Source organism: Sebastes umbrosus, chromosome 14 (assembly GCF_015220745.1).
Source record: "Sebastes umbrosus isolate fSebUmb1 chromosome 14, fSebUmb1.pri, whole genome shotgun sequence".
NCBI classification, from domain to species: Eukaryota; Metazoa; Chordata; class Actinopteri; order Perciformes; family Sebastidae; genus Sebastes; species Sebastes umbrosus.
Genome location: NC_051282.1, coordinates 13,909,481 through 13,934,173, shown reverse-complemented (window position 1 = coordinate 13,934,173; position 24,693 = coordinate 13,909,481). Strand labels below are relative to the sequence as shown.

Here is a 24,693-nt window from a genome sequence, read left to right as displayed (position 1 = left end):
GACTGTCTTATTGTCCTGTCTGATATGATATCATGAAACAGTAATTTACTTCTGTAACTCTGAAGATTTAATAATACATATTAGATGATAGATTGCTGGTTAGTGAAGCACTTTGTCCTGTAGAGGGAGCAGTAGGACTACTAGAGTTGTGCCAGTGCTCAGATCAGCAGGGTCACCAATTCAAACTCCCATCAGCTCCACAATATTGTAAAAACATCAGAAGCTTCAACTACTGTTGTTCAGCATCATTGTGTTATGCATAACATACTGTTTTATACTGATTTAAGTTTACCTATGTAATTTCTATATTACACTATGTTTGTATATATAGTATGTTGGACTTCACGTATAGGATTATAAGGGGTGGTCCAACCAATTGTACACATGACGATCAAATTATACAAATGCAAACAGGAGCTTTGTCAAGCCCCTGATGAATTCATCAGGGTTATCTCGGCCTGAGCATGGAGACTACAAATTTGGAAATTGGAAAGTATTGGAAATTTGTGTCACTTGCTACCCGATTGCGATATTACGAATCCTACTACAGTGAAGGCATGACCCGCATTACTCTGCCTCTGATTGGCTTACCCTGATATTCTCACCCTAACCCTAGCCAATCCCACCAACGGAGGCAACAAGTACTAGCCAATCAGAGGCAGAGTAGGGCGGGTCATGCCTTCGCTATAGCAGGATTCGTAATCTAGCTACCCGATCTGTACATCCTACCCGATACTATATCGATTTCTGACACTGATGATGGAAGTAGCTAACGAGTGAGCAACCTCGCTTCTTTCACGCTTCTGTTGAGAGTTGCACATGTGCATTTCCAATCGTGTAGGATGTACGAATCGGGCAGATGCTAGCGGAGGGTGTAATGTTAGCCAGAGCTAGCAAAATGTAAGCCTTTTGTTTTACAAAGGGTTTAACCTGAGCCAGGCCATACAACAAAGATAGTAATCATACCAATGCAGGGTTAGTAGTATACATTCATCCATTATCTGTAACCGCTTATGCTATTTGGGGTCGCGGGGTCGCTGGAACCGAACCCAGCTGACATTAGGCGCCACAGGTCACCAGTACTATATACTACTGTTAGTAGTATATAAATGTAATGTATAAAAAAAATTTATATAATATGTGCAAAAGACAAATACTCATATAAGGAGCTGAGGCAAAGGGGCGATATATTACAAAACTGAAGTTAGTTTATGATATTGATCCTTACGAATGAGGAAGACCATGACAGCTTGCCACCCATTATGGTCACTGATGTGTTTCGGCGTTAGTGGAACACCTGTCAGCAGTTCAATATGTAAATCTTTGGAAGCCGATGTCGAAATTATAAACGGGTAGGTATATGACATTAAGTTCTACAAGCCAAATGCCAACTACACAATCATCCGGACAAAGATAATGTTATGCTAACGGAATATTAACAAAACGTCGGCGTAATTAATCTACCGGTATCTTGCAAAATGAAACCCATAGCGTTAGCCTACCGTTGTGTCTGACGAATCTTAACACAGTGTTTTGTGTTAGCTTTGACACTTGCAGTAAACAGCCAGCAGATGGCATCTTACCCTTTATCCTCCAAAAATGGCTGACTTGTTGTCGATGACGTCACACTCCCATTCCCATATTGGTATTTGGCACCGTCCGATACGCAAGTTCAGGTATCTGGAAAAACTGGTCATTATGGAATGTATTTATGGTACAATGGCTGTAGATATTACCAAGAGGATGGCAATGAATGAGTGTTCTCCATGCTAAAAATATAAAACTGTCTGAGTTGCCGTGGGGGAGTTCCCATGTATGCTAAATCCTCATAACAAGTGTTTTCTGATTTACATACAAAGTGCAAAGCAAATTTTGTTAAAAAATGTGGAACTAATAAATTGTCAACATCCTCAACATGCAAATGGTTCACCATCAAAACAAAACAAACACCACTCACCACCCCCTGTTGCTTCCTTTGGCTTCCCTCTAAATCCTTATCACCCTGCCAATGGCCTTTTAAAAGGCGTGTGTGTGTGTGTGTGTGTGTGTGTGTGTGTGTGTGTGTGTGCATTCCACAGGTTTTGCTCCATGGTGGGGCCTCTCTTCCCCTCTCTGCTACTTTTCTTTCTATCTCTTATGCCCTCTCATCTGTTTTCATGCATGTTCTCTCTCCATCTCTCTCTCTGTCTGTCTGTCTGTCTCTGTCTGTCTCTCTGTCTAGTCTCTCTGTCTGTCTGTCTGTCTCTCTGTCTGTCTCTGTCTGTCTCTCTGTCTAGTCTCTCTGTCTTTCTGTCTGTCTTACTCTCTTCCTCCCTGTCCTGGCCTGACACATGGAGTTGAAGCAAGGTCGTGTCTGTCAGGAGAGGAGGGTAACTCTCTTACATAACACCAGTCTGCATGAATGAATCCATGGGGGTGGGGCAGCCATGTGTTTTCAAGCGTGTGTGTGTGTATGTGAGTGTTTTCGAGGGAGTCAGGTGGATGTGTGTACGACTGCACCATGTAGATCCTCAGTATTTCTATCCTCTAACTGACCCCACCAGTGGCTCAGTCATTACAAACTCACGCTGTGCAGCCAAACATTGTTCAAACTGAACAAATTATTTCCAAATGTACCAAATATAATAAGTACATTTTTTGGGGGGTGGGGTGAAATTTGCATTAGATGATGCACAAGACATCCAATATATTTTAGGTAATTGTGCAGTCATAAAAAAACAAAGAGAATTGGTTCTGAATATTTCATTGAAAAGCTGGAACAAGCTGATACAGAATATATACGATAGTGTCAGACACTGCAAATGTTAACATGTTACCAACAACAATGTTAGCTTGCTAATGTTAAGCAATTAATGCTATGTTCACCAGATGATGGTGCCTTTAAATGGGGTCGTGTTTACCGTGTTCACGAGAAGAGTCCATATGAACGCCCCGTGTATATTCACGACCTCATAAGTGGAACGTTTCTGACAGCTCAGAGTTCACGAGTTGTGACGTGACGTTGTCAGAAATGGCGGAGGCCTTGGAATTTAATATTTCGGCGCATAATAAGTTAATATATTGTAATTTTTAGTCGTATGTTGTTTTTCTTTGTTTACAGCTGATAATGTTGTGCCATGCAGAGTCAATAGAAATGCTCCCAGTGTTGCATTCAGCACCTTTAAGGGGAAACAAGAGGATGGGAGGGAAACTGGAGGTTTAGTGGTTAAAACAACAACAACTATGAATATGTATTTTCTTTTTTTACCTGAACTCTCAACATGATGACAAAACATGTTATGTAATTAAATCATGTGCACTTCAGTCAGCAACATGTGAATCAGATGCAAGCATGATGTGCTTGGAAGTATTTTCTTTGCAAAAAGGATCAAAATGATGAGGAATGTCAGTGAGCATCATCCAAACACACTGTTCTATTTTTAGAGCCTCGCTGGAAGCACTGTTCCTTTAGTTGAGAGGAAAAATCAGTAAAGGATGTCCCAGTCTGTCAATGTGTGTCTGTGTAAAACTCTCTCTCCCTTCCTCACACTCACATGCACACTACCCATGCCAGTCTGCGACGTGCCTGCTCTGTACCAGCTGTGCCCTTCTGTGTTTTTCGGGAGAGACAAAGGGGGTGGGCTGTGATGGACTTTGGATTGGTGGAGAGAAAAGCTGCGCATTGTTACATCATTACCTCCACAACAACGCTAAAACTAATTTGACATCGACTGGCTTTCACGAGTCTCAGTGTTCGTAATAATTTAGTAGTGTGTTTCCAAATTTAGCCAAAGTGATAAATCATTCAGACTGTGCATGTACGATATAATTACAGAGGACACTACATTCAATAATGGGTTTTAATTCCATATAGATGAAGAACACACATAAACCTTTTTTGGGGAATTTGGATTCATTATCTATTAATTGAAAACATTCATAGCAAAAAAAATTCATGTTTCATGTGACCGTATTTAATGTGTTTTATCAAATACATTTTTATACATTGTATCGTACCTGCTTTAACAATTCGATTCGTGCTGTACAACTGACTGGGATGTTTTACTGTTCAACACTGACAACAACCTGTAGGACTACTTGTGTCAGCTAACAGTAGTCTGAAGTGCTGAGAGGGGCCATCTGCAACATAACAAAAGTTATTGCATGTAATAAATTTAGATTCTTTCTTCATTCTGGTTTGTCTGATTATGTCAGAAATCATGTCTGAGTGGAAAAAGGCTGGAGTCATAATATCTGTTTGTAATATCACATTTAACTGTCTAATCGTCTTCGACTCTATGATGGGTTCAGGTGCTGGAACCGTATTGTGTTACAGCTTCTGTTGTGACTGTATTCTTTACTGTAGAGATTGGTAATGCATAATCGACACAGTGGACACTGGAAAGGGTGCCCACACACTTATTGTATGGGGCTGCTTTTTTTGGTTTGGGCTTCCCAGAAGTCTGGAGGCTGTTTTAGCAGCACAAATAAGAAGTTAGGTGCTCCCAATTGTTTAGATACAAAAAAAATCGAAGACTTTCTGGGTGTAGCACTTATTAAAAGGGAAACTTTGCCGATTTTCATGACGCGAAACAACTCATTTTGCGGTAGGCCCATTATTCGGGCCGAATTAAATGATTGGACGGGCTTATTACAGTCCTGCAATTGTTTTCTTGATTTCTTGATTGCTATTGGGATGTAATGAGAAGTTCAACAAACAGAAAATGTTTTTGAAGAAAACTAACAACCTTAGCTTTAACAAAATTAACCACAATAGGAATGCAAAGATCAGTCCACACAATTTGACTTCTAAAAAGAAAACAAAATCTTTCAGATTATCAGACTTTCTGATATTGTATATAGGTAGACGTAGTGTTTATTTTTTATTTTTTGACCAGAGCGTGATGCTGTTGGTGATGTCTAGCCTACTAAGTTAAACAAACACCACTCATTAAAAGTCAGATTCTCATGCAGCGGGACAAAGGCAAAGTAGGCAAATTGATATCAAATAATTTTATAATGTTGAAAATGAATGTCACATAGCCACAAACACAAACAGCTTTGAGCCATTGAGATGCCATTCTCTGATTGTGCCATGAATGATTTGTCACAGAAAACAAGACAAACAACAACCGTGCCCATTACAAACCCACGACCAGCATTATAAAATACACCATCAAACTCTTGTCTGGGGTGCGTCAACCTCATTCAGCTTTACATTCAACACTGTGCTGTGCCAAAAAATTATGGCTGCTTCGCAAACAGGAAATAGCCGACTTCTTGTGCAGGGCCTCACATGATGTCTCTCAGATACGCTAATTAGCCGGGTTGTGTGCTACTGCATAAAGTCACTGTGAAGGGGAGCTGCAGGGAGCTAAGAACACAAACAAGAGAGGACCTTTTCATCATGGGAATCTCAGTTTGGGACTTCGAGTCCTAAACCTTTCTTGTTCAAGGCACAATTTACTGGCCTGTATTAAAATACACAAATAGAAGTGTGTAATTGCATATTTGCACTTGAGGATTTGAAGGCTTGAAGAGGATAACATCTCTCTTCAAAGCTTTTCTCGGGGGCAGGAGCACCATTTTTGTTTTTCTGTAATTTGGATTTAAATGTTTCACTTGGCCAAACTACTCAATGCACCCCAACTCTTGTCCTGATGAAGCATCAGTCCTCTCTTGGTTCGTCAGGACAGAACACACAGTAGAGATGGAATAAATATCTGCCAGCTGTTGATAGAAACTCAAAGCACGGCTTCATATTTCATGCTATTCCTTATAGACATAACAAAGTAACTGCTGCAATGTTCAAATATTTTTTATACAACCTGAACAGATCGTGTAAGCATTTTGAGCAAATTCACCCACCCTCTACAACACATTTTGAGTGTTTTCTTTTTTCAGTCTAGTGTACATTTCAGGCTTCGATCAGGAGCTAAATCGTCCTGACAAAAACTATTCAAGCCTTAATTTTTTATTCAAAAAAATTTGGGGACACATTTTAATTTTCCCGAGACCACTGTTGGGTCCTGCTCCATATGTTGCCAACCACTGGTGAGTTCCTTTGCTTGAGACTGATCACGCTCCATCCGTTACTCTGGCACAAAGCAGTACAATGAGGTATGAATAGTTGTATAAATCTTTTTTTTTGGTTTCTATTTTGTGATTTTTTTGTTTTGTTTCTTGACCCTTTCCTTTTTGTATTTCCTCCGTGAAAAGTAATATTATTGTCACGACATTGAGATTAATATACGGCAGATTTATACATCGAAAGATGAGCCCTGGTCTAAGGTCAGATTTTGAGCAGTCTAAAGGCTAAGATCAGGACGTATACGTGTTTTTTTTATTTTTTATTGACCCAGATCAGGAGTACGAGCAAAAGCCCAGCTAAGCAAGTGATACAGCCCAAGCAACTGTGGAAAGCAGGATTCAGGTTCATTCACTCTCAGTTCAACTAATTGGACAATGGATTTGGCAAAACCTTAAGTTTACAATACACTTACAAGACATTTTTACCAAAATAGTAGCCTATTAATTGTACTGGAAGTAGACACAATACTGTATGCATTTACAGTGAGTCATAAGGGACTGTATGAAAATTATTAGGGGTGGGGGGTACTCAGAAAAAGGAGAAGGGTTATGGTTATTTTTTTTTCTCACCCCAGATTTATAGTGTTTATATTCTGCATCTTTTCTTAACAAGTTGTACCAATACTGTTATATTATTTAAAATAATATAAGAATATATAAAATAGTAAAACAGTACATTATTATATATAATTATATATATAATATATATAATTATTATTTTGACATATTGGGGCGAGGGTCCAAATAAAATATCAATACCGGAGGGTCTTGCTTTTTAAAAAAAAAATAAATAACTCCCCTCCCCATATCAATCATTTTCGTACAGTCCCTTAGAGAAACAAAGGTATTAATTGCTCGAAGTATTTAGTGACACTGTACTCAAAATGTGTTGTCGTGTGAGGTAAGCAAGACATGCAACATAACGTTCAAACCCCCTTACCCACACCAATCATTTCCGTACAGTCCCTAAGAAAATCAAATGTAGTCATTGTAAAAAGTCTTAAGAGAAACTGTACTTCAAATGTATTGTTCCGTGAGGTTAGCGAGAGTTTCTTTAGAGGAAATAACCCCCCTTTTATGGGACTTCGGGCCCATTGGTCCACCTTACCCAATATGAAAGTGGGAACAGACACCAGACAGGTGTTAAAGCTAAGCAATGTGCATGCTAAGGGTTTGGGAAACAATATGTTGACTTGTCATATAGGCTAGGTGACTAGTATTATATATATAATACATATATATATTTAAAATCTAGCATACTCTCGCTAGTTTCTCCGCATTACCAACCCTACCTTTAATGTTCAAAATCTCATATATAGAACCTTTAAGAAAACTAATGTGTCTTCGAGACAAAATTATGATAATCTTCGCTCCATTAGGATGATTTTAAGGCTCAAAAGGAAGTATGTTCTCAGGTATGTTTCCAGTGTCTCAGGAAGCGGTGGTGGAAGCTGACAAAAAAAGGCAGGAAAACCTAAATGTGTGCTTCAAAACTTAAGAATTTGTTTTTAAGTACTAGCCAAGCTTGTGTTAGCCTCCTTAAAGGTTATAGCCTACTTTGAATAACGCAAGTCACCTATAATTACATGGCCAATAGGCTATTAAAGTGCTAGCATATACACATTGCAGAGCTAGCTCCGATGCTGAAACTCTCATCAGACAACGTGACCAATGGGCCTATATTCCTTAAAACAAATTTCATAGTGTTATTATGAATGTATAACACATTTCATCACATTTAACACCAGAATAAGGCAACTAAACAAGTTTAAATGCTCAATCTGATTACATATCCCAGACATTGAATAGCAGGCCGTTTTAAAGATCTATGCAGACTTAGTTTTCAGCTGAACTGAAGGTGATTTGAACCCTGGCCCCTTGGATGACATTTGAGCACTATAGCTACCACTGCACCAACGATGGTCTGAAAGTGCATATACAGCCATTTTTATCACAGTAAAGCATCAACACAGATAGACAGACATTCACTTACCAAGAAAATCAGATGCAAATTAATAAAGAATAATCATAGAAAAAGAAACAGCTTTTTTTTCTCTTTCCAAAACAAAGTCACTTCATCTCTTGCTTCAGTCCTCACACCACAAGTATATCATACTATATTAAAGAAAAAAAGGACTTATCAGTAGCAGTGTGTCACACGACCGAGGTTTTAACCCCAAGCTCATCCACCCTAGAATAAGCAGAACAACGAACACTTGGTGCACAACGAAAGCAACATCAACAACATCAAAAACAACATGAGTGTGGAACTTCACACCGTGTCTTTAATCGTACAATTTCAGTATTTTACATTCCACGTGTGGACATATTCCTGCAGGGATTGTCGACTATCTCCACCAAAGAGTGCTAGTATGAGTTGGGGTAGGTTTCTGTGAGTGTGTGTGTGTATGTGTGTGTGTGTGTGTGCGCGTGTGTGTGTGTGTGTGGGAAGGGAAGGAGGAGGTGCATACTAAGAGGACAGAGAGAAATAAATAGAGAAAGGGGACTGGGACGGGGTTGTAAATTAGGGTTAAAAAAAAAAAATAGAATGGGAGTTGGAAGGACGGGTTACGATGCGAGGAAGAGAGAAATGATGTTGTTGACTTATAGATGTTTTCCCTGGGTAAGTAATAAAAGTAGTAGAAGTAGTTTATTTGTGGTGAAGAAGAAGTTGCATGAGGGTTGAACTGCTTCAGAGTGGTTGATTTGTGCTATGCTGCAGCAGCAGAGCTTAGCATCGAGTTCACATTTTAGTTTATTGTAAACGTAACGTTAAAAACTTAACTCTAACTTAAATCTAAGAGACAGTTAGAGAGAGAGAGAGAGAGAGAGAGAGAGAGAGAATGAGAACACAATTCTGTGGTCACTGTGCGGAAAAGGCGGAGACATTTTATTTCGCAGCTTGGCTAAGGATGTGTGGATAGCGATACAGGGTGTTCACTTTAAGTACGTTTTACTTCGGAGGCAACTCTGATAGGCCTCAACCTTGCTGTTCTTTTTTTTTTTATTGACTCGGTAGCATTTCCATCCGGCTATGCCTGCATAATTGCCTCGTGTACCATCACCGAGGCCACGTTCAAACTCGCAGATGCAAATCCCAGTTTTGAATTTAGATATTCCTTGTGTAGAAAAAAGAAGAAACTTTCACAAACTTCAATGAAGCCACGAAAGTTAAAACGAGCGCTCCGCGTCATCTGTTTGTTGAAGCGCCTCGAGTTGTTAGTCACGCGGAAAGCGTGTTCTCCGTCACTGTGTGCCTGGTTGCCTTGTCGCTATGACAACCAAGTAAATGTATACACTGTCCAAATCAATTTGGTCAATTAAAAACGACACTTATTAACCAACACAGTCTCACGGCAGTTTGTGAAATAGTCATGAAATTTAATCTATTTGATTCGTGTACATAGACACAAATTTCCCCCTTTTTTTTCGTAACGCTCGGCACGACTTTCAACAACGTATTTTTCGTGCCTTTTCCTACGTATGTCCAGTAACGCGTGATGCACATATCAATTTCCGCTCCAGTCTTTTCAAAATAAAACTATTTAGTTAGGTTTAGGAATAGATCGACCTGGTTAGGCTTAGGCAACAAATTACTTAGTTAGGTTTAGGAAAAGATTGCAGTTTGGGTTAAAATAACTCCGGAAGTGCTGTAACGTAAGTGCGGAAGTTATGTGACAAATAAATCAACTTTGACTTGGGGACACAAACACCGGCCGAAACGAAAAAAAATTGAAAATTTGTGTCTCTGTACACGAATCAATACATTACATTTTGTGATTATTTCACAAACTGCTGTGCGGCTGGGCTGTATTAACACATTAGATTGGAAACACTAATTGGATTTGCCTGCTGTGTGAACGTTATTGAAGCTAGCGGTGATGTCCAGGTATAATGGCTTGGTGGTGACAGGATGGAGGATGACTATCGGTCTGTCTCTCTACTATGCTGGTGCAACTGATCATGGTGGAAGGCAGTGTGCTCTGTGGTGCTGGTGTGGTTTTTTTAAGAGGACGGGTGTGGGGGGAGGATTTCTCCAGTGATCATTTGGCTGAAAGAGAGAGAGAAAGAGAGAGAGAGAGAGACAGAAACAGCAGCTGTGCTGCCAGCTCAAATCTGAAATTCATGGAGCTATGTGGAACCGGACCTGATCTCATGTTTGTACTCCTGAAACAGGAGGGAAAAATAAGGTACTTCTTTGTGCTGTATGAAGTGATTTAGAGGTATGCAAAAGGTGGGTAAACTCTGAAGGTTAGTTGGTGATCACCACAAGGCAAACAAGCATCATAATGCAATATGACGTCAACTGCAAACTATGCATAAATATTATTTTACATTTATTAATACAGTTGGGTAAACTGACACCCTCTGCTACATGTTGATGGATTCGTGATCTGATTTGAGCTGGCAGCGTTAATTCAGCCACTGATAGCTCTAATGCCACATACAATAACTGTAACATCTATATATATATCTATATATCTATATCTATAAATATATGCTTCTGTATACTGTATATTTGTGTTACCGACCTCTGTGAGGCACATTAACATGTCAGAATTGCTATGCCAGCGGTTTCCCTGTCTGAGCCATGACCCGGTTGCAGCATGGCTCTCATTCACAGTGATAGTGAGCAAAGTACGGTACGAACAAGAGTCGGCCTGGAGGTGGCCGGCGTGAAGCTGTACTGCTTGATCATCCTATTGCTGTGTGTGTGTGTTGCTGCTGCGTTGTGTGTGTATCCCTGTATACTCAGTGCTTACGGTTCTATTTGAATACCCTGCAACGTAGATTAGTAACACTGAGAGTGGCGGCACCTGAAGGCCATGTCACAGTCCTTGTTGGCTTTAACAGGTAAGCAAGAGATGAGTTAACGGACCGCGTGTGTGTTTTCATGTGTGTGTATGTGAGATATTTTAGAGAGTATTGTTAAGACTGCTAAAGACAGGCAGGAACAGGAAAGATGTGGGAGGGGGAGGGGATAAAGGAAGGGGTTCAGGGCTACTAAGGGATACAGACATTGTGGTTTTAGTGCAACAGAAAAAAACCTGATAGTTACTTGTAGTGGATGGCAATTTGGGATATGGTTGGTGGAGCTTATTTCAGCAGTGTTTAATTCATGTTGTAAGTTTCTGGGATAGGACGGTCGCTCAGAAAGTCTTTAAATGGTGTCCATTTCTGTTGCGACGGCGAGGGAAGGATCTGGAGATGTACTAGTATGCGCGAGAACAAGGGTCCATTTTTTTTTGTGTGGCGTTTTTTTTTTGTGTTGGCTTGGCCTGAGTCACAACACTATACCCGCCACAGTTGCTCGCTCGCCGTTTTCCCTCCCCTCGCCCGGGATGAAACCATATCCACAGGCGAATACTGCTGACTCACTTGCTGTTTATTCATCTCCCAGTCACCACCCACAATAGTCCGTTGGCCTGACCCAATCGGGCCAAAATGGCTTCCACTGGAGTCCCAGCTTCCAGCTGTCCCCTGACAGTTTCCTTTAAGTTCAAACGGCACACTGTGATGTCACAAATTCACCCCCGCCCTCGGTGGTATTTCGGGTTCCTAAAATAAAAATCCAAAGTGACTGTTGGTCCCTCGTGGTGTGTGATAAAAATGAAAAAAATGGTTGAGAAAATGACACAGTCTGCCATGTCAGCTGTCACGTGTTGATCCACGGCCCGTTTGAAAGACCTGCTGTACACTGTCGGCACAATCAACGGGTACATGTTGGCAACTCATTTGTGCACCATGTGTACATATATATCTATATATCTATATTTATATATGTGTGCGTGCATGTCAGTGTGTTGCAGACAGAGGGGCAGCTGCACTGAGATGAGAGGTGAGGTAGAATCTGTCGGTTTCAGGCGGGATTTGAAACAGGTAAAGGTGACAGGAGAGGCCTCCCCTCACCACCATCTGACAGCGCTGAACCTATCACAAGACGGCGGAAGGTGAGGAGGCGGGGCTACGGTGTGATTTAACAGGACGGGGCTCCGATGAGAACACGTACTCACATACAAACACGGAGACAAGAAGTGTGGTGCAGCCACAGTGGTTATTGAGGATAAAGAAGAGATGAGTAATAAAACAACTGAGGTAATGCATTAAAAAAAACAACCGGATGTAATATGCATGAGTGTGTGAGGTAATGAAAACAGGAGGTATGTGTCGGAGAGGTATTCTAGCAATATATATTATATATATTCATATACTGTATGTGAGAACTCTAGATTACTTGTCAGTGTTAATGTAACATGATGTAGTTTTTCAAAGTCACGTATTGTGATTTAAAAAATGTCTTATAATTACTTAAATCTGTAACCTAACTATTTTTCTAAAATACAGTGAGGACACTGTACAATAAAGGTAGTGGAAACACTTCCTATGCAGCCTATAGCTACAATACACTTTATTTAGCTTATAATGGATCATAACAATACAATTATTATCTTAGAAGTAGTCTCTACCCATTTTACATGAGGTGTTGATATGAATCTATTGTCAACAGAAAAATATCAATTATAGCAATTTTAAATTGCTGAAGTTTAGCAAGTAATGGCCAGGACAAAGTCCGGCATATAAGCCTACACCCCGTAAACCCACGGCGTGTAGTATTTTTGAGAGTGGTTGTATCCATAGAATTTGAATAGGACGGAAAAGTCCCATTCAAATCAACGTAGCAGGTTGGTCAGAGTGGTGGACATTTTTTAATTGTACTGTTGCTATTGCGCCTTTTGTAGCGGGCTAACTTCCGTATAAACTAAACCGACTTAAGGCAAGTCGCGGACTCACTGAGGTGAGGTTTTCAACTAAGATGAGTATTAGAGTTATAATTCACGCTACGAAGCAGAGAGATCCAGACTAAATACGTCAAATTAAACAACTTAATGCTTCATCCACACACTCGTCACACTGTCACGGCGTAGGAAAGCGCATTGCTATCGGCAGATGAGTGACAACTTTGTTCGGCTCATTTTCTGTAACCAGTGTTGCATTACGGCCCCACTGACGGGTGTTGTCACCATAACAACTAACAACAATTGCCATTTTCTTTTGTAAATTACCACGGAAAACAGTTCAATGTCAATGTTACACTCCTATTCTATTTCTATGGTGGTATCAATCTTCTCATCCAACTCTCAGCAAGAAAGCAAATAAGTGTATTTCCCAAAATGCCGAACTATTAATAATCATACCTGTCTTATGAATGCAGTTATAAGACACAGTAATGCACATATCAGCTGTTGTAATGCATTAAAATGTGTCACGCAGGTACGTGTGTATAAATAATACATTGTAGATAAGGGCTTCATACGAAGTGTTCCGACTGTATCTTCTCCTAACACTAGCAGAGAGGTACATGGGTGACAGAAGACTGCATGGCTGCATGTTTTCTTAACAGACTACCACCACCCAGACACAATAATATGGAAATACATGTTACGACATTATGAGGTAAGAGTGTTGGGGTGTGTTTTGTGCACATGTGTCTCTGTGTGTACGTGAGACAGAGAGAGACGGAGAGGTCAGTACGTGGGGGGAGGTAGGTTGACGAACACTCACGGGGCCTTGGCAGACTGAGGGACGGGCTGCGCGGGCAGACGGAGGACGGTAATGTAGTTAAGGTGATGCACGAGAGATGGCTGGGGGTCATCTGAGGAGCTAATGGTAAGGTCCCAGAGATTATTGAGGTGCGAGGAGGGTGTGGGGGGGGAGTAGAGACATAACCGAGCCCCTCAGTTTGCATTAGTGTAGGTGCAGAGTACAGTTGTTTGACCATACAGGTGCAAGAGGTGTTAACGGATGAGATATTTGTGTTTGCATATGTTTGCACTGTACGTTCCAGTGTGTTCGGAATCTAAATCTGTGAATATCTACAACATACTTTGTACTCTGTGTGTGTGTGTACCTCTCAGAATGACAGTGTGTTTCTCCCTGGTGAAGTCGATGTGTGTTTGCTGGTGGCAGGCGGTGGGTCTTTGAGGAAAAAAGGGACAAAAAAAAAAGTTTACAGGGCACGTTCACACTGAAGAAGAAGAAAAAAAAAATCCAGTTTTTATTCTCCTCTTGTTCTTTTCCCCAACTTTCCTCTTCCGCTACCCCCAAATCCCTTTCCTTTCCGTGTTCCAGGGTTCTTTTAAGGGGTGGGGGTGGGAGTGCCGCGGTTTCAACGTTCTTAACGTCACGCGTCCTGGTCCTCGAAGACCTCCAGAAAGAGCGGGGGAAACAGTTCGTTGGGACACTCCACCTTCATATGGAGGAAGCGGCTGGCGTGGCAAGCTCCGATCATGCGCAGGTCCGTCACCTTCATCAGCAGCTTGGGCCAGAAGTGGGGAATGTTGTGCTTGCGGCTGTTGATGTAGTGCTCGAACGCCAGCAGGTAGGCCTCTTGGCACTGCTCGATCTTCTCCATGCTGGTCAGCCCTGAGCGGTCTGGGAGGATAAGGAAGAGAGGAAGTGTTACATTTGCTTGCTGCGACATTTCCATCTCATCTTGAAGCAGAAAGGAACTTTCTTAATATCTAGTTTTATTCTGGTCTTGTGATGAGATGACCTAGCAATCATAAGAAAAATAGCAAACCTGTTTTCTTTTTAACTAAGCAAGTTCTGGGTATGTTTATGCCTGTACTGAAAAGAGTAGAGAGATGACAGCACTTGCGGGTGCATTTCCATCCATCTGTTTTTATGTGCATTTTCAATTTGAGCATGAAAAAAAAATTCAGTTTGGGTGAAGAGTTAACATAAAATAGCTTGCAAATAAATGAAAGAATGTAAATGTATCTGATAGGGCTGTCAATCGATTAAAATATTTAATCGTGATTATTCACATGATTGTTCATAGTTAATCATGATTGATTGCAAATTAATCACACATTTTTTATCAGTTCGAACTGTACCTTAAAGGAAGATTTGTCAAGTATTTATGCAAATGTATGTATATATTCATTATTATAAATCAATTAACAACACAAAACAATTTGAAATATTGTCCAGAAACCCTCACAGGTACTGCATTTAGCATAAAGAATATGCTCAAATCATAACATGGCAAACTGCAGCCCAACAGGCAACTACAGCTGTCAGTGTGTCAGTGTGCTGACTTGACTATGACTTGCCCCAAACTGCATGTGATTATCATAAAGTGGGCATGTCTGTAAAGAGGAGACTCGTGGGTACCCAGAGAACCCATTTTCATTCACATATCCTGAGATCAGAGGTCAAGGGACCCCTTTGAAAATGGCCATGGCAGTTTTTCTCGCCAAAATTTAACATAAGTTTGGAGCGTTATTTAGCCTCCATCAAGACAAGCTAGTATGACATGTTTGGTACCAGTGGATTCATTAGGTTTTTCTAGTTTTGACTAGATTGACAGCCCTGGTATCTGACTTTATTTAGCTGAAACCAGTTCATTAAAAAACATGCCTGGATGGGGCACAATCCTGATCCTGATGTTCCCGCGGTTCAATTTTGGACTTCTCTTATAAAGGCTTTTCATGGGTCTAAAATATCGGACTAAACTGAAATGGACCAGTGGAAAAATTATCTGAACCTGACGTGTGTTACTTGAAAAAAAAAAAGGGACCTGAAGACCAAATCCAAACACCCGATCCAAAATGTAGTTGACCCAGACAGACCCAAATATAGAGACCTTGTTTGCTCAGATCCATTTGGTCCATTGACACTGATCCAGTGTCACAACAATAGAACATGACTCTAGCAGGACCTGATTAGAGTGAAAATTATTTGGACCCAGCCGACCTCTAATCCCTCGTAATTCTAACAGGAGTAATCTGCAAGATCTGTGTTTTTCCAATTTTAGTCAGGTTTGTGGTGTGACTTGTGGGGCGATATTGTGTATGTCTTTAAATTTGAATTTGTAAATTCACTCTACATCAGTGCTTGTGTCAAGTACCCAGCTCTTGCCCTTCATTTACCCTGTTCAGTCCAAATAAACAGCTTGAATCATTTCAATTGACAAAAGTCAGTATATAATAAATGTTTATGTGAAAATATTGTCACATTCCTCGTAGTGGGTCTCTTTATTTCCAGTTTGAAGACATCCACCCAGCCTGGGTGTCTTCGTGGGACAGTTCCAGAGACAGTGACAGTCTAGGATGGGTTGTGCAGTGACGGGATTAAAGGCAGATTAGACAAGATTATCTTCATTCTGATTGTTTAGGGGTATAGGAATTTAGCCTGTCTATGGAGGACGGAACCTGCAAAAATAAAAAATAAATGAATAAATAAATAAATAAATAAATAAATAAATGACTTGGTAAATAAATTAATATGTCATTAAAAGTAGCAAAAATAATATTTAAATTAAATGTATGAATTATAGGATAAAATGAAATAAATTGATATTTCTGTTTAAGTTTACTTTTTTATTTATTTACATTTGTATTAATTCCCTTATTTATTTACTTTTCTGTTTAATTTCCCCTTTTATTTATTTATGCATTTATTTTTTATGAATTTCAAATGTATTTATTTATTTTTGCATTTATTTTTTATATTCATTTTTTAAATATATATATATTTATTCATGTATTGAAACATTTATTTAACGATTTACTCAAACTAAAACAGAAATATAAATTTATGTCACATTTTAACAATTAATTCATGATTACATTTATTTTTAATATTGTTTTTGCTACTTTTAATGGCATATTTATTTATTTATCGAGTCATTTATTTATTTATTCATGTGTTTTTTATTTTGGCAGGTTCCACCCTCCATACCTGTCATGACAAAAACAAGCACTTTTAGTGGACGTAAATGACGGTGCCAGCTTGCCAGTTATTAGATACCTTATTCTGTATTTGCCAGTATCTTTTATTCCAATTTAGAGGAAAACTCTGCTGACTGTAAAGAAGTGAGGTGAGAATAAGAAAAACAAAATACAAAAACAAAAACAACACCAAAAGTAACAGGAATGTGAATAAGAAAACTAAGTTAATCTAAATATTGACATCTTTACATATCAAAAGTCTATACACGCAGCATATGATAACATGACTTATTCCTCACCTGAGCTCATGAGCAGCACTGCCTGCATCAAAGCCACCTCCGAGTCATCAAGGTTGAACTGAGCCAGGCTCTTGCCCAAATCGAAGATGGCGTCCGACACCACGCCCAACCCACCGTTCTTCAGCTGCTCGCGCTTCACCGCCATCTCGCCGTTTAGCGTCAGCGTCTCGCTCTCTGGATCGTAGCGTACGGCGGCGCGCAGCGACATGATCTCCATGCAGCAGCCTTTCAACAAGATGATCTGGTCTTCACAAGGCAGCTGGGAAACACCACAACATATGAGGTCATCAGAAAATAATGGATCAACAGGAAATGACATGGACAGAATTTCAATCTAAAAGGACGCCACTATTTGAAAACTGTTCTCATTTACTTTTACATAAATGCAGAACACATTATGGCTTATGCTAGAACTTAGATTCAACATAACCTCTGAAGGATACTTGATAGACATCACCTGATATTGAAGGAAGGTACTTAGGTTACTTCATTTTTCACATACGGACTGTTGTGCTAACTGCTGAAATATGCAAATGTACCATTAATTAGCCCTCAGCAAAAGGCAAAGCTGAAGAAAAATCTACCTTTGAAACGAACAGTAAGATGTAGTATGTGGCATTAATTATCTCGGGGAGCTTCCTTGCACAGAAAAAGAAGGCTATCTTCTATTCATAACAAATCCCCTGACACACTTTATGTAAGCGGGAAGCCCCTACAATATACATGATGGCTGCGCTCAGTAAGGTGGAACCACAGCCGCGCACACACACATCGTTTCTGTAGAGAGCAGTGATATCAGTGAACGGTGAGTCATCACATCATCCAGGGAGGGAAAAAGAAAGGGAGGTGGGAGGATGGGGGGAACGGGTTCATTATTATTTGGTGTAATAAGAGCTGACAAGCAGCATGACAAAGGCTGCAGGAAGAGGAAGTACACTTAACGAGCTCGTTAGTTGGTTAACAGCGTTCATGAGATGAGCCCGGAGTTAACGAGAAACAAATAAACAGAAGCCGTGTCCCACATCACCGCCAGCTTTCCCCACTTAGTGCACTACTGTCTGTCTTTTATTTGAGAGTCCAAATGTTTTATAATAAAGTGCCTTAAAAATGACATCGATTGAGCCTTAGAGTGTTCCTACTTTATTCTACTTTACGTTATTACTTAACAGGGCTTTGGCTTTTACACTTAACCAACACATTCTCACTCTCAACTTGTCAAAAACCGCCGCTTGGTCAGTGCCCCTCAACGTCACTCACGTGACTAGCAACTCATGTGACTGACGATACTAACGACTCACGTGACTAGTGACTCACGGGACTGAGGATACCAACGACTCATGTGACTAAGGACTCACGTGACTGACCATACTAGCGACTTACGTGACTCACGGAACTGACAATACTAACGACCGCTGAGGTTGCCAAAAACGTAAGCACTAATGATACAGTGAGGCACTCCGAAAGCATCCACAAGTTTTTTTTAAACTACTGTGTACTGAGGATGTTGATAGACTGGAACCAACAAATATGTACACACACACACCACCCACTGAACCTACCTCTGCAAACATGGGCAATTTCTTGGCAAAGTCGACGACGCGCGTGATGGCGGGGGTCATGATCTTGGTGAACTCGCTGAAGGCTTCCAGGTCCACCTTGTCTCCGTCGGAGGTGGGCACGATCGGACCCTGGCCGATATCGTCCGGCTAGAAACAAGACATCACACACAAAATGTCAGAAGGAAATTAATAATACATTGGTGCAAGTTTGCTGAATGAGAACCGCTTTGAGACAGGTTTGAGACGTCGACCATTCAGCATCATCAGTCACCAATCAGTCATGTTTTTAATTGAATGTCTTTAAATGTGCATTTGTTTTCTGTTTATATTACACGTGTTATGTCCTGTGATGTAACCCTCCAGAGTTTGATTTCAGCAGATCATAGCCAATCCAAAGTGTGTGCATTTCTTATGTGCGTGTAATACAAACTGAATTTCCCCAAGAGGAATGAATAAAGTACTTCTTTCTCTCTGAAGCCGTGAAGTAGCTGTAACAACAGACAGCTCCAGTGCTCTGATTGGCCTCGCCTGCTGTGTCACTTGCTCCCAAAAATGGAATCAGCTCTTTTCTCTCGGGCGTCCATCTCTTCTCTGTTCGCCTTGGACTATTCGTCACCCCTCACCCCCGAGCAATTTTTTTAAGCAGACCTTTCAAAAACTGTACTCGACTGTTAACTTGTCTTTGCCTGCATGAAATGGTTGCCAGGTAACTGTCACTTGACCTTTGTCTCAAGGTAACTATCTGCGTTGTACAGCAGACATATGCATCTGCACATGGTACCGATTCACATGGGACGACACAGAGGGAGTCGCTGATGAAAAGGAGTGCTGTCAAAAAAGGCTCCCTTTTGAAAATGAAAAGAAAGTCACCTTCTTTCATGTGCTAGCTTGATTTTTGAAGTGGAAACAACTTTCAACATGCTGCGGGCAGAACATTTTGGAGTAATGAGCGAACATAAAAGAAGGAATGAACTACTGTGTGGATACTGCAAGTAATTAAGAGAAATCAGAATGACAGATTCAAGCAGTGTGATGAAGGCTTGCATGCTGTAATCCTGAAGAGTCGCCTGATTTAGATGCCTATTCGTGAAAATATGACAGAATGAATTACTTTTCTTGGGGACGTTTTTCGTTATGCTTTTCGTGGATTAGGAAAACAGACAGGAGTACCAGCACGAGAGCAAAGCGATGTAGTGCTGTGGACGGGGGCAGCAGCAAGACGTATTTTAGACACCTAAAAAAAATCAATATCAGTTTAAGTGTGCACTGCTTTACCTTGCTGTGAGACAGCCCTTTCAGACGGGGACCTGAAGCCATTATCTATGCTCTCTTCAAAGACAGCAGACTCCTTTGACAAAAACAGCAATTTTACCTTGAAGAACACGGGGTTTGCTGGTCTACCGCTGCCTCGATCGGTTAGTTTGTTTGTGTGACATTGGTGTTGTAGAGGGTTGTTCAGCTTCACCAAAGTCACACAATAACACAAACAAACTAACTGATTGAGGCAGCGGTAGACCAGCAACCCCTGTGTTCTGCGAGGTAAAATCTTTTTTTTCGTCAATGGAGTCTGGTGGCTTTCAAGAGAGCATAGATGGATTTAACGGCTTTGGTTCCCCGTCGAAAAGAGCTGTCTGACGGCAAAGTTAAGGGGTGAAAATATTCTAAATACAGCGTAGACTGATAATGATATCGATTTTTTTTAGGTGAGCCTTTCTTTTAGGTGGCTAAAACACGTTTTGCTGCTGGCCCCACAGCAGTACACTGCTTTGCTCCCGTGCTGTTACACCGGCCTGTTTCTCTAAACTAAGGGTGCGCCAACCACCATTTACTGTAGGTAATACACTGACTATGAATAAGTACCTCATACAACCCCACTTCTAAAAAATCAGAACTATCCCTTTAAGAGAATTTCATGATGGACAGTGATAGTATGAGAGATGTCTGTCTGATCAAAACTAGAAGCTTACAAGGAACTTGCGCTTCTGTTTCCAGCTGGAGCCCTGGGCGTTGGTGTTCCGGTGGGCCTCGGTTACCATCCTGATAAGATCCCACTCTGCGGTGTTTGGCTCCGGCCTCGTCTGTAACGTCTTCACCATCTCCTCCCTCTTCCTCTTCTGTCGGTTCTCCTCGATCAGACGCCGCTTGGCCACGCGTTTCGAATCGTCCAACACCACTGATATGGGAAGAGGACAATAAGACGAGTTAATGCAGCGAGGCTAAATGACACGGCTAACATTCATTTATGCACCGTGAGTGGATGACTCATTCAGTGAGTGCTTTTAATCACAGAGCTTTGCTATCTGAGCACTTGAATGCTATCGCTCTGCTTGGTGCATATTCAACATCACTAAAAAATGAACCACCTGAACCCCACATTTCCTGCAGGGACACAGACTACACATGTGCCTGTCAGGTAGAATTTGGTCCTGATATGACAACAGAAGAACATTTTTAATATAAAAAAAAAAATTTTACTAGATATTAGACAGTCTCAGAACTGAAGCTGGATGACCTTCAAAACTGTCAGTGAAATACTGACGGGAAGTCAGAATGAAATGTCAGATGTAACCCTAAATGCTAAAGGGATGTATAAGGACTTTTTACTTTGTAGAGAGCTATTATTATATAAATTGTCACTCAAATGCTTTTACAGGCTCCAAAAGAGATGGAAACGAGTGTGTGTGTGTGTGTGTGTGTGCATGTTGTGCTGTGAATCAAACTCAAGTAACATCATTTAAGTGTGTTGGAAATGAAGTCCAGATTCATTCATCAAAATTTCACAAGGAATGGAACATCCATTTCCTTTATCCACAGGAGCAGCTGTGCTGCTAAATTAGTATCATCCCCAACATGAAATTAGATTACGTGTGTGTACTCTGTTATTATATTATATTATATTTGTCATCTAAAATCATCTACACGGACTGAGAGTTTTTGGAGAGGACTAGAGGTTAATAAGACCGATACTTTGTTTGTATGTTTCTACAGTAGCCCAGAACGGACAAACTAAACACTGGCTCTAGATAGGGACATTCACGCTTTCACATTTTTGTATCAGCCAGCGTAGTTCTCCTACATGCTTGGCACAAGGGAGAAGTCTCAGTTGGTTGCAATCTGCAACCTCATCACTAGTTGCTGCCAGATCCTACACACCCTGCACCTTTAACCTCATGGATCTCTTTGTAAAAACTAGGAGTAATAAGAATCCAAGAGCTAATAATAACTCACAGTCCATGGCCATGCCCACAGCGATGCACTTCTTAAAGCGGCACAGCTGACACTGGTTTCGGGTGATCTTGTCGATGATGCAGCAGCTTTCATATTTACAGGAGTAAGCTGGATGGAGGTTCTTCTGGATGGTCCTGCGGAAGAAACCCTAAAGAGAGCAAAGGAAATGGAGAAAGAGGAAAAGACAAAAGGGAGAGACTGTAAAATAAAGGAAGGAAGAACAGAGCAAAATCAAACCTCCACAGAGATAGAAAGAGCTTTCAGAGATTGAGGGAATTATGCAACTCCATAACCTCAAAATTAAATCCCTCAATTGAATGTTCTTGTGTTTTGATTAGCATAAAACAAGTGCATTCAATGGCTCATATCACATGGCAGGCTGATGATTGCATGGCAGGAACCCGCTTGCCAAGAACGGTTAAGTAATGAAGTGATGCCGTGACTGAGCGTCTCTTAGCAACGGCTTTTGTACAAGACAGTTGGGGAGCAGTTTGATTAGAATCACACTCTAGAAGTGTTTCACAAAGACGTGCATTTAAGCAGAGAAGAATCGGGGAGGGAGGTAAGAAAAGTGGCTCTGCTATTTCGAGATCCTTCTGAACACATATCAAAATCAACTGCATAGCAAGAAAGAAAACCTTGTATCTATATCTATACCATGCCATGCCATGTACCAGCCTGCCTCAAGACCTCCACCATCATCCCCGTCCCAAAAAAAACAAGGACCATGGGACCTAACGACTACAGTCCCGTCGTCCTGACCTCTGTGGTTATGAAGCCTTTTGAGCGCCTTGTCCTGTCTCAACAGGATCCTGTTTGTGGACTTCAGTTCTGCTTTCAATACCATCATCCCATTTCTGCTACAGGACAAGCTCTACCAGCTGTATGTGCCTTGATCCACCTGCAGGTGGATCACAGACTTACTGTCTGATAGAAAGCAGTATGTGAAGCTGGCGAAACATGTCTCAGACTCCCTGACCATCAGCACCGGTTCCCCCTAAGGCTGCGTTCTTTCCCCTCTATTCTTCTCCCTGTACACCAACATCTGCACCTCCAGTTATCAGTCCATCAAGCTCCTGAAGTACGTGGATGACACCACCCTCATTGGACTCATCTCTGGTGGGAATGAGTGCGCCTACTGGTAGGAGATCGACCATGTGGTGACCTGGTGCTGTCAACGGTCCAGTGTTAGTGCTAAGTGTTCAGTGCTCTGAAGACAGTGGAGATGGTTGTGAAGTTTAGGAAGAACGCAGCCCCACCCGCCGCAATCACACAGTGTGACTCCCCAGTCGACACTGTGGAGTCCTACCGCTTCCTTGGCACCATCATCACCCAGAACCTCAAGTGGGAGCTGAACATCAGCTCTCTCATCAAAAAAGCGCAACAGAGGATATACTTCCTGCGGCAGCTGAAGAAGTTCAACCTGCCAAAGACAATGATGGTGCACTTCTACACTTCCGTCATTGAGTCAATCCTCACCTAATCTATCACCATCTGGTATGCGGCTGCCAATGCCAAAGACAAGGGCAGACTGCAGTGTATCATTTGCTCCGCTGGGAAGGTGATTGGCTGCCATCTGCTATCTCTCCAGGACCTGTACGCCTCCAGTAACCTGAGGCGGGCAGGAAAGATTCGGGCCGACCCCTCCCACCCTGGGCACAAACTCTTTGAATAACTCCCCTCTGGCAGGAGGCTACGGTCCATCAGGACCAAAACCTCACGGCAGCAAAACGTTTTGTTCCCATCTGCAACTGGCCTCATCAACAAGGCCCGGGACCCCCACTGACATGGCCTCACATTCCCCCCATAAACACTATAGATTACATTAACGTCTTCATCCACGTCTATATGCGTTAACGCACACATTTGAGATTATATCTCTGTACATCGCATATTCTTTTTATACTTTGTACTGTGAACCTTTTCACATTCCTTGGACAATTGTGCACATTTCTGCACAAAACTTCTTCTAAAAACTTAATTTAAATTTAGATATATTGGACATATTTTTACAATTTTTTTATAGTAACTTTCTTCTATTTTATATTTCTGTTTCTTGATTTGCGCAATGCTTGCTTTTATTTGTACTTTCTCTTACAGTGTTTATGTTATGCACCAATTCACCAAAGCAAATTCCTTGTATGTGAAAACCTACAGTACTTGGCAATAAACCGGATTCTGAATGCAATAAGACTCTCGTGGGTTTGTGTATCCCCCGAAGTTAATTTCTGCTTTTCATCACCACAGCAGGATTTCAGTGTGCCTCATTTCCTGCGTGAGTATGGCAGAAGACATTTTTAGAGACCGTGGACAGGCTGCTCTGCGGGACGCCAATAATTGGATAATAAACCTCTGCTCAGCGGATACCAACAACTGCCATCAAGAGGCCTCCTGTCAAGCCATTACTGCACAGGGTAATAAGTATGAATTATTTAAACAAAAAAAAAAGGAAAGGAAAATAATGTTCCATTTTGCTTTTGGCCTCATTTCATGCATGCTCTAATAAACAATACAGACAACAAATCTTACAGTCAAATCATTTCAAAAGCTTAGTATCAAACCTGAATTCTGTGTTCTTTATTTGGTATTCTAGTTTTTAGGACACTTTGTTGTGAAACAAACAAATTCAATATTAATATTTGTTTGAATTGTTTGCTAAAATATACAATGCTCAGCTGTTTCAGTAAATTACTGCGTCTTTTTTTAAATTTCAACTTTGTTCAATTTAAATTTTATATATTTCTGGCCCACTTTTAAAGACTCACATTGGAACCAGTGGGCTTGGGGCTGAGTGCCACAGAC

The 24,693-nt window shown here is 41.0% G+C and overlaps 1 protein-coding gene across 6 annotated transcripts in view; it reads right to left on the bottom strand.

Moving 5' to 3' along the window:
- Positions 1 to 11,325: 11,325 nt before the first annotated feature.
- LOC119501796 (thyroid hormone receptor alpha) overlaps positions 11,326 to 24,693 on the bottom strand; it is a 119,628-nt gene continuing 106,260 nt past the window's right edge. For 5 of the 6 annotated variants that reach the window (XM_037792416.1, XM_037792415.1, XM_037792417.1 and 2 more), the window contains 5 exons: positions 21,892 to 22,039; positions 20,631 to 20,836; positions 18,664 to 18,810; positions 17,105 to 17,363; positions 11,326 to 14,502 (listed from right to left, as the gene is read on the bottom strand). In XM_037792416.1, coding sequence (XP_037648344.1) covers positions 14,252 to 14,502; positions 17,105 to 17,363; positions 18,664 to 18,810; positions 20,631 to 20,836; positions 21,892 to 22,039 — 1,011 coding nt within the window. In that variant the 3' untranslated portion in view covers positions 11,326 to 14,251. Of the gene's footprint in view, positions 14,503 to 16,751; positions 16,940 to 17,104; positions 17,364 to 18,663; positions 18,811 to 20,630; positions 20,837 to 21,891; positions 22,040 to 24,693 lie in introns of those variants that run through there. The other variant, XM_037792421.1, reaches the window with a different exon arrangement.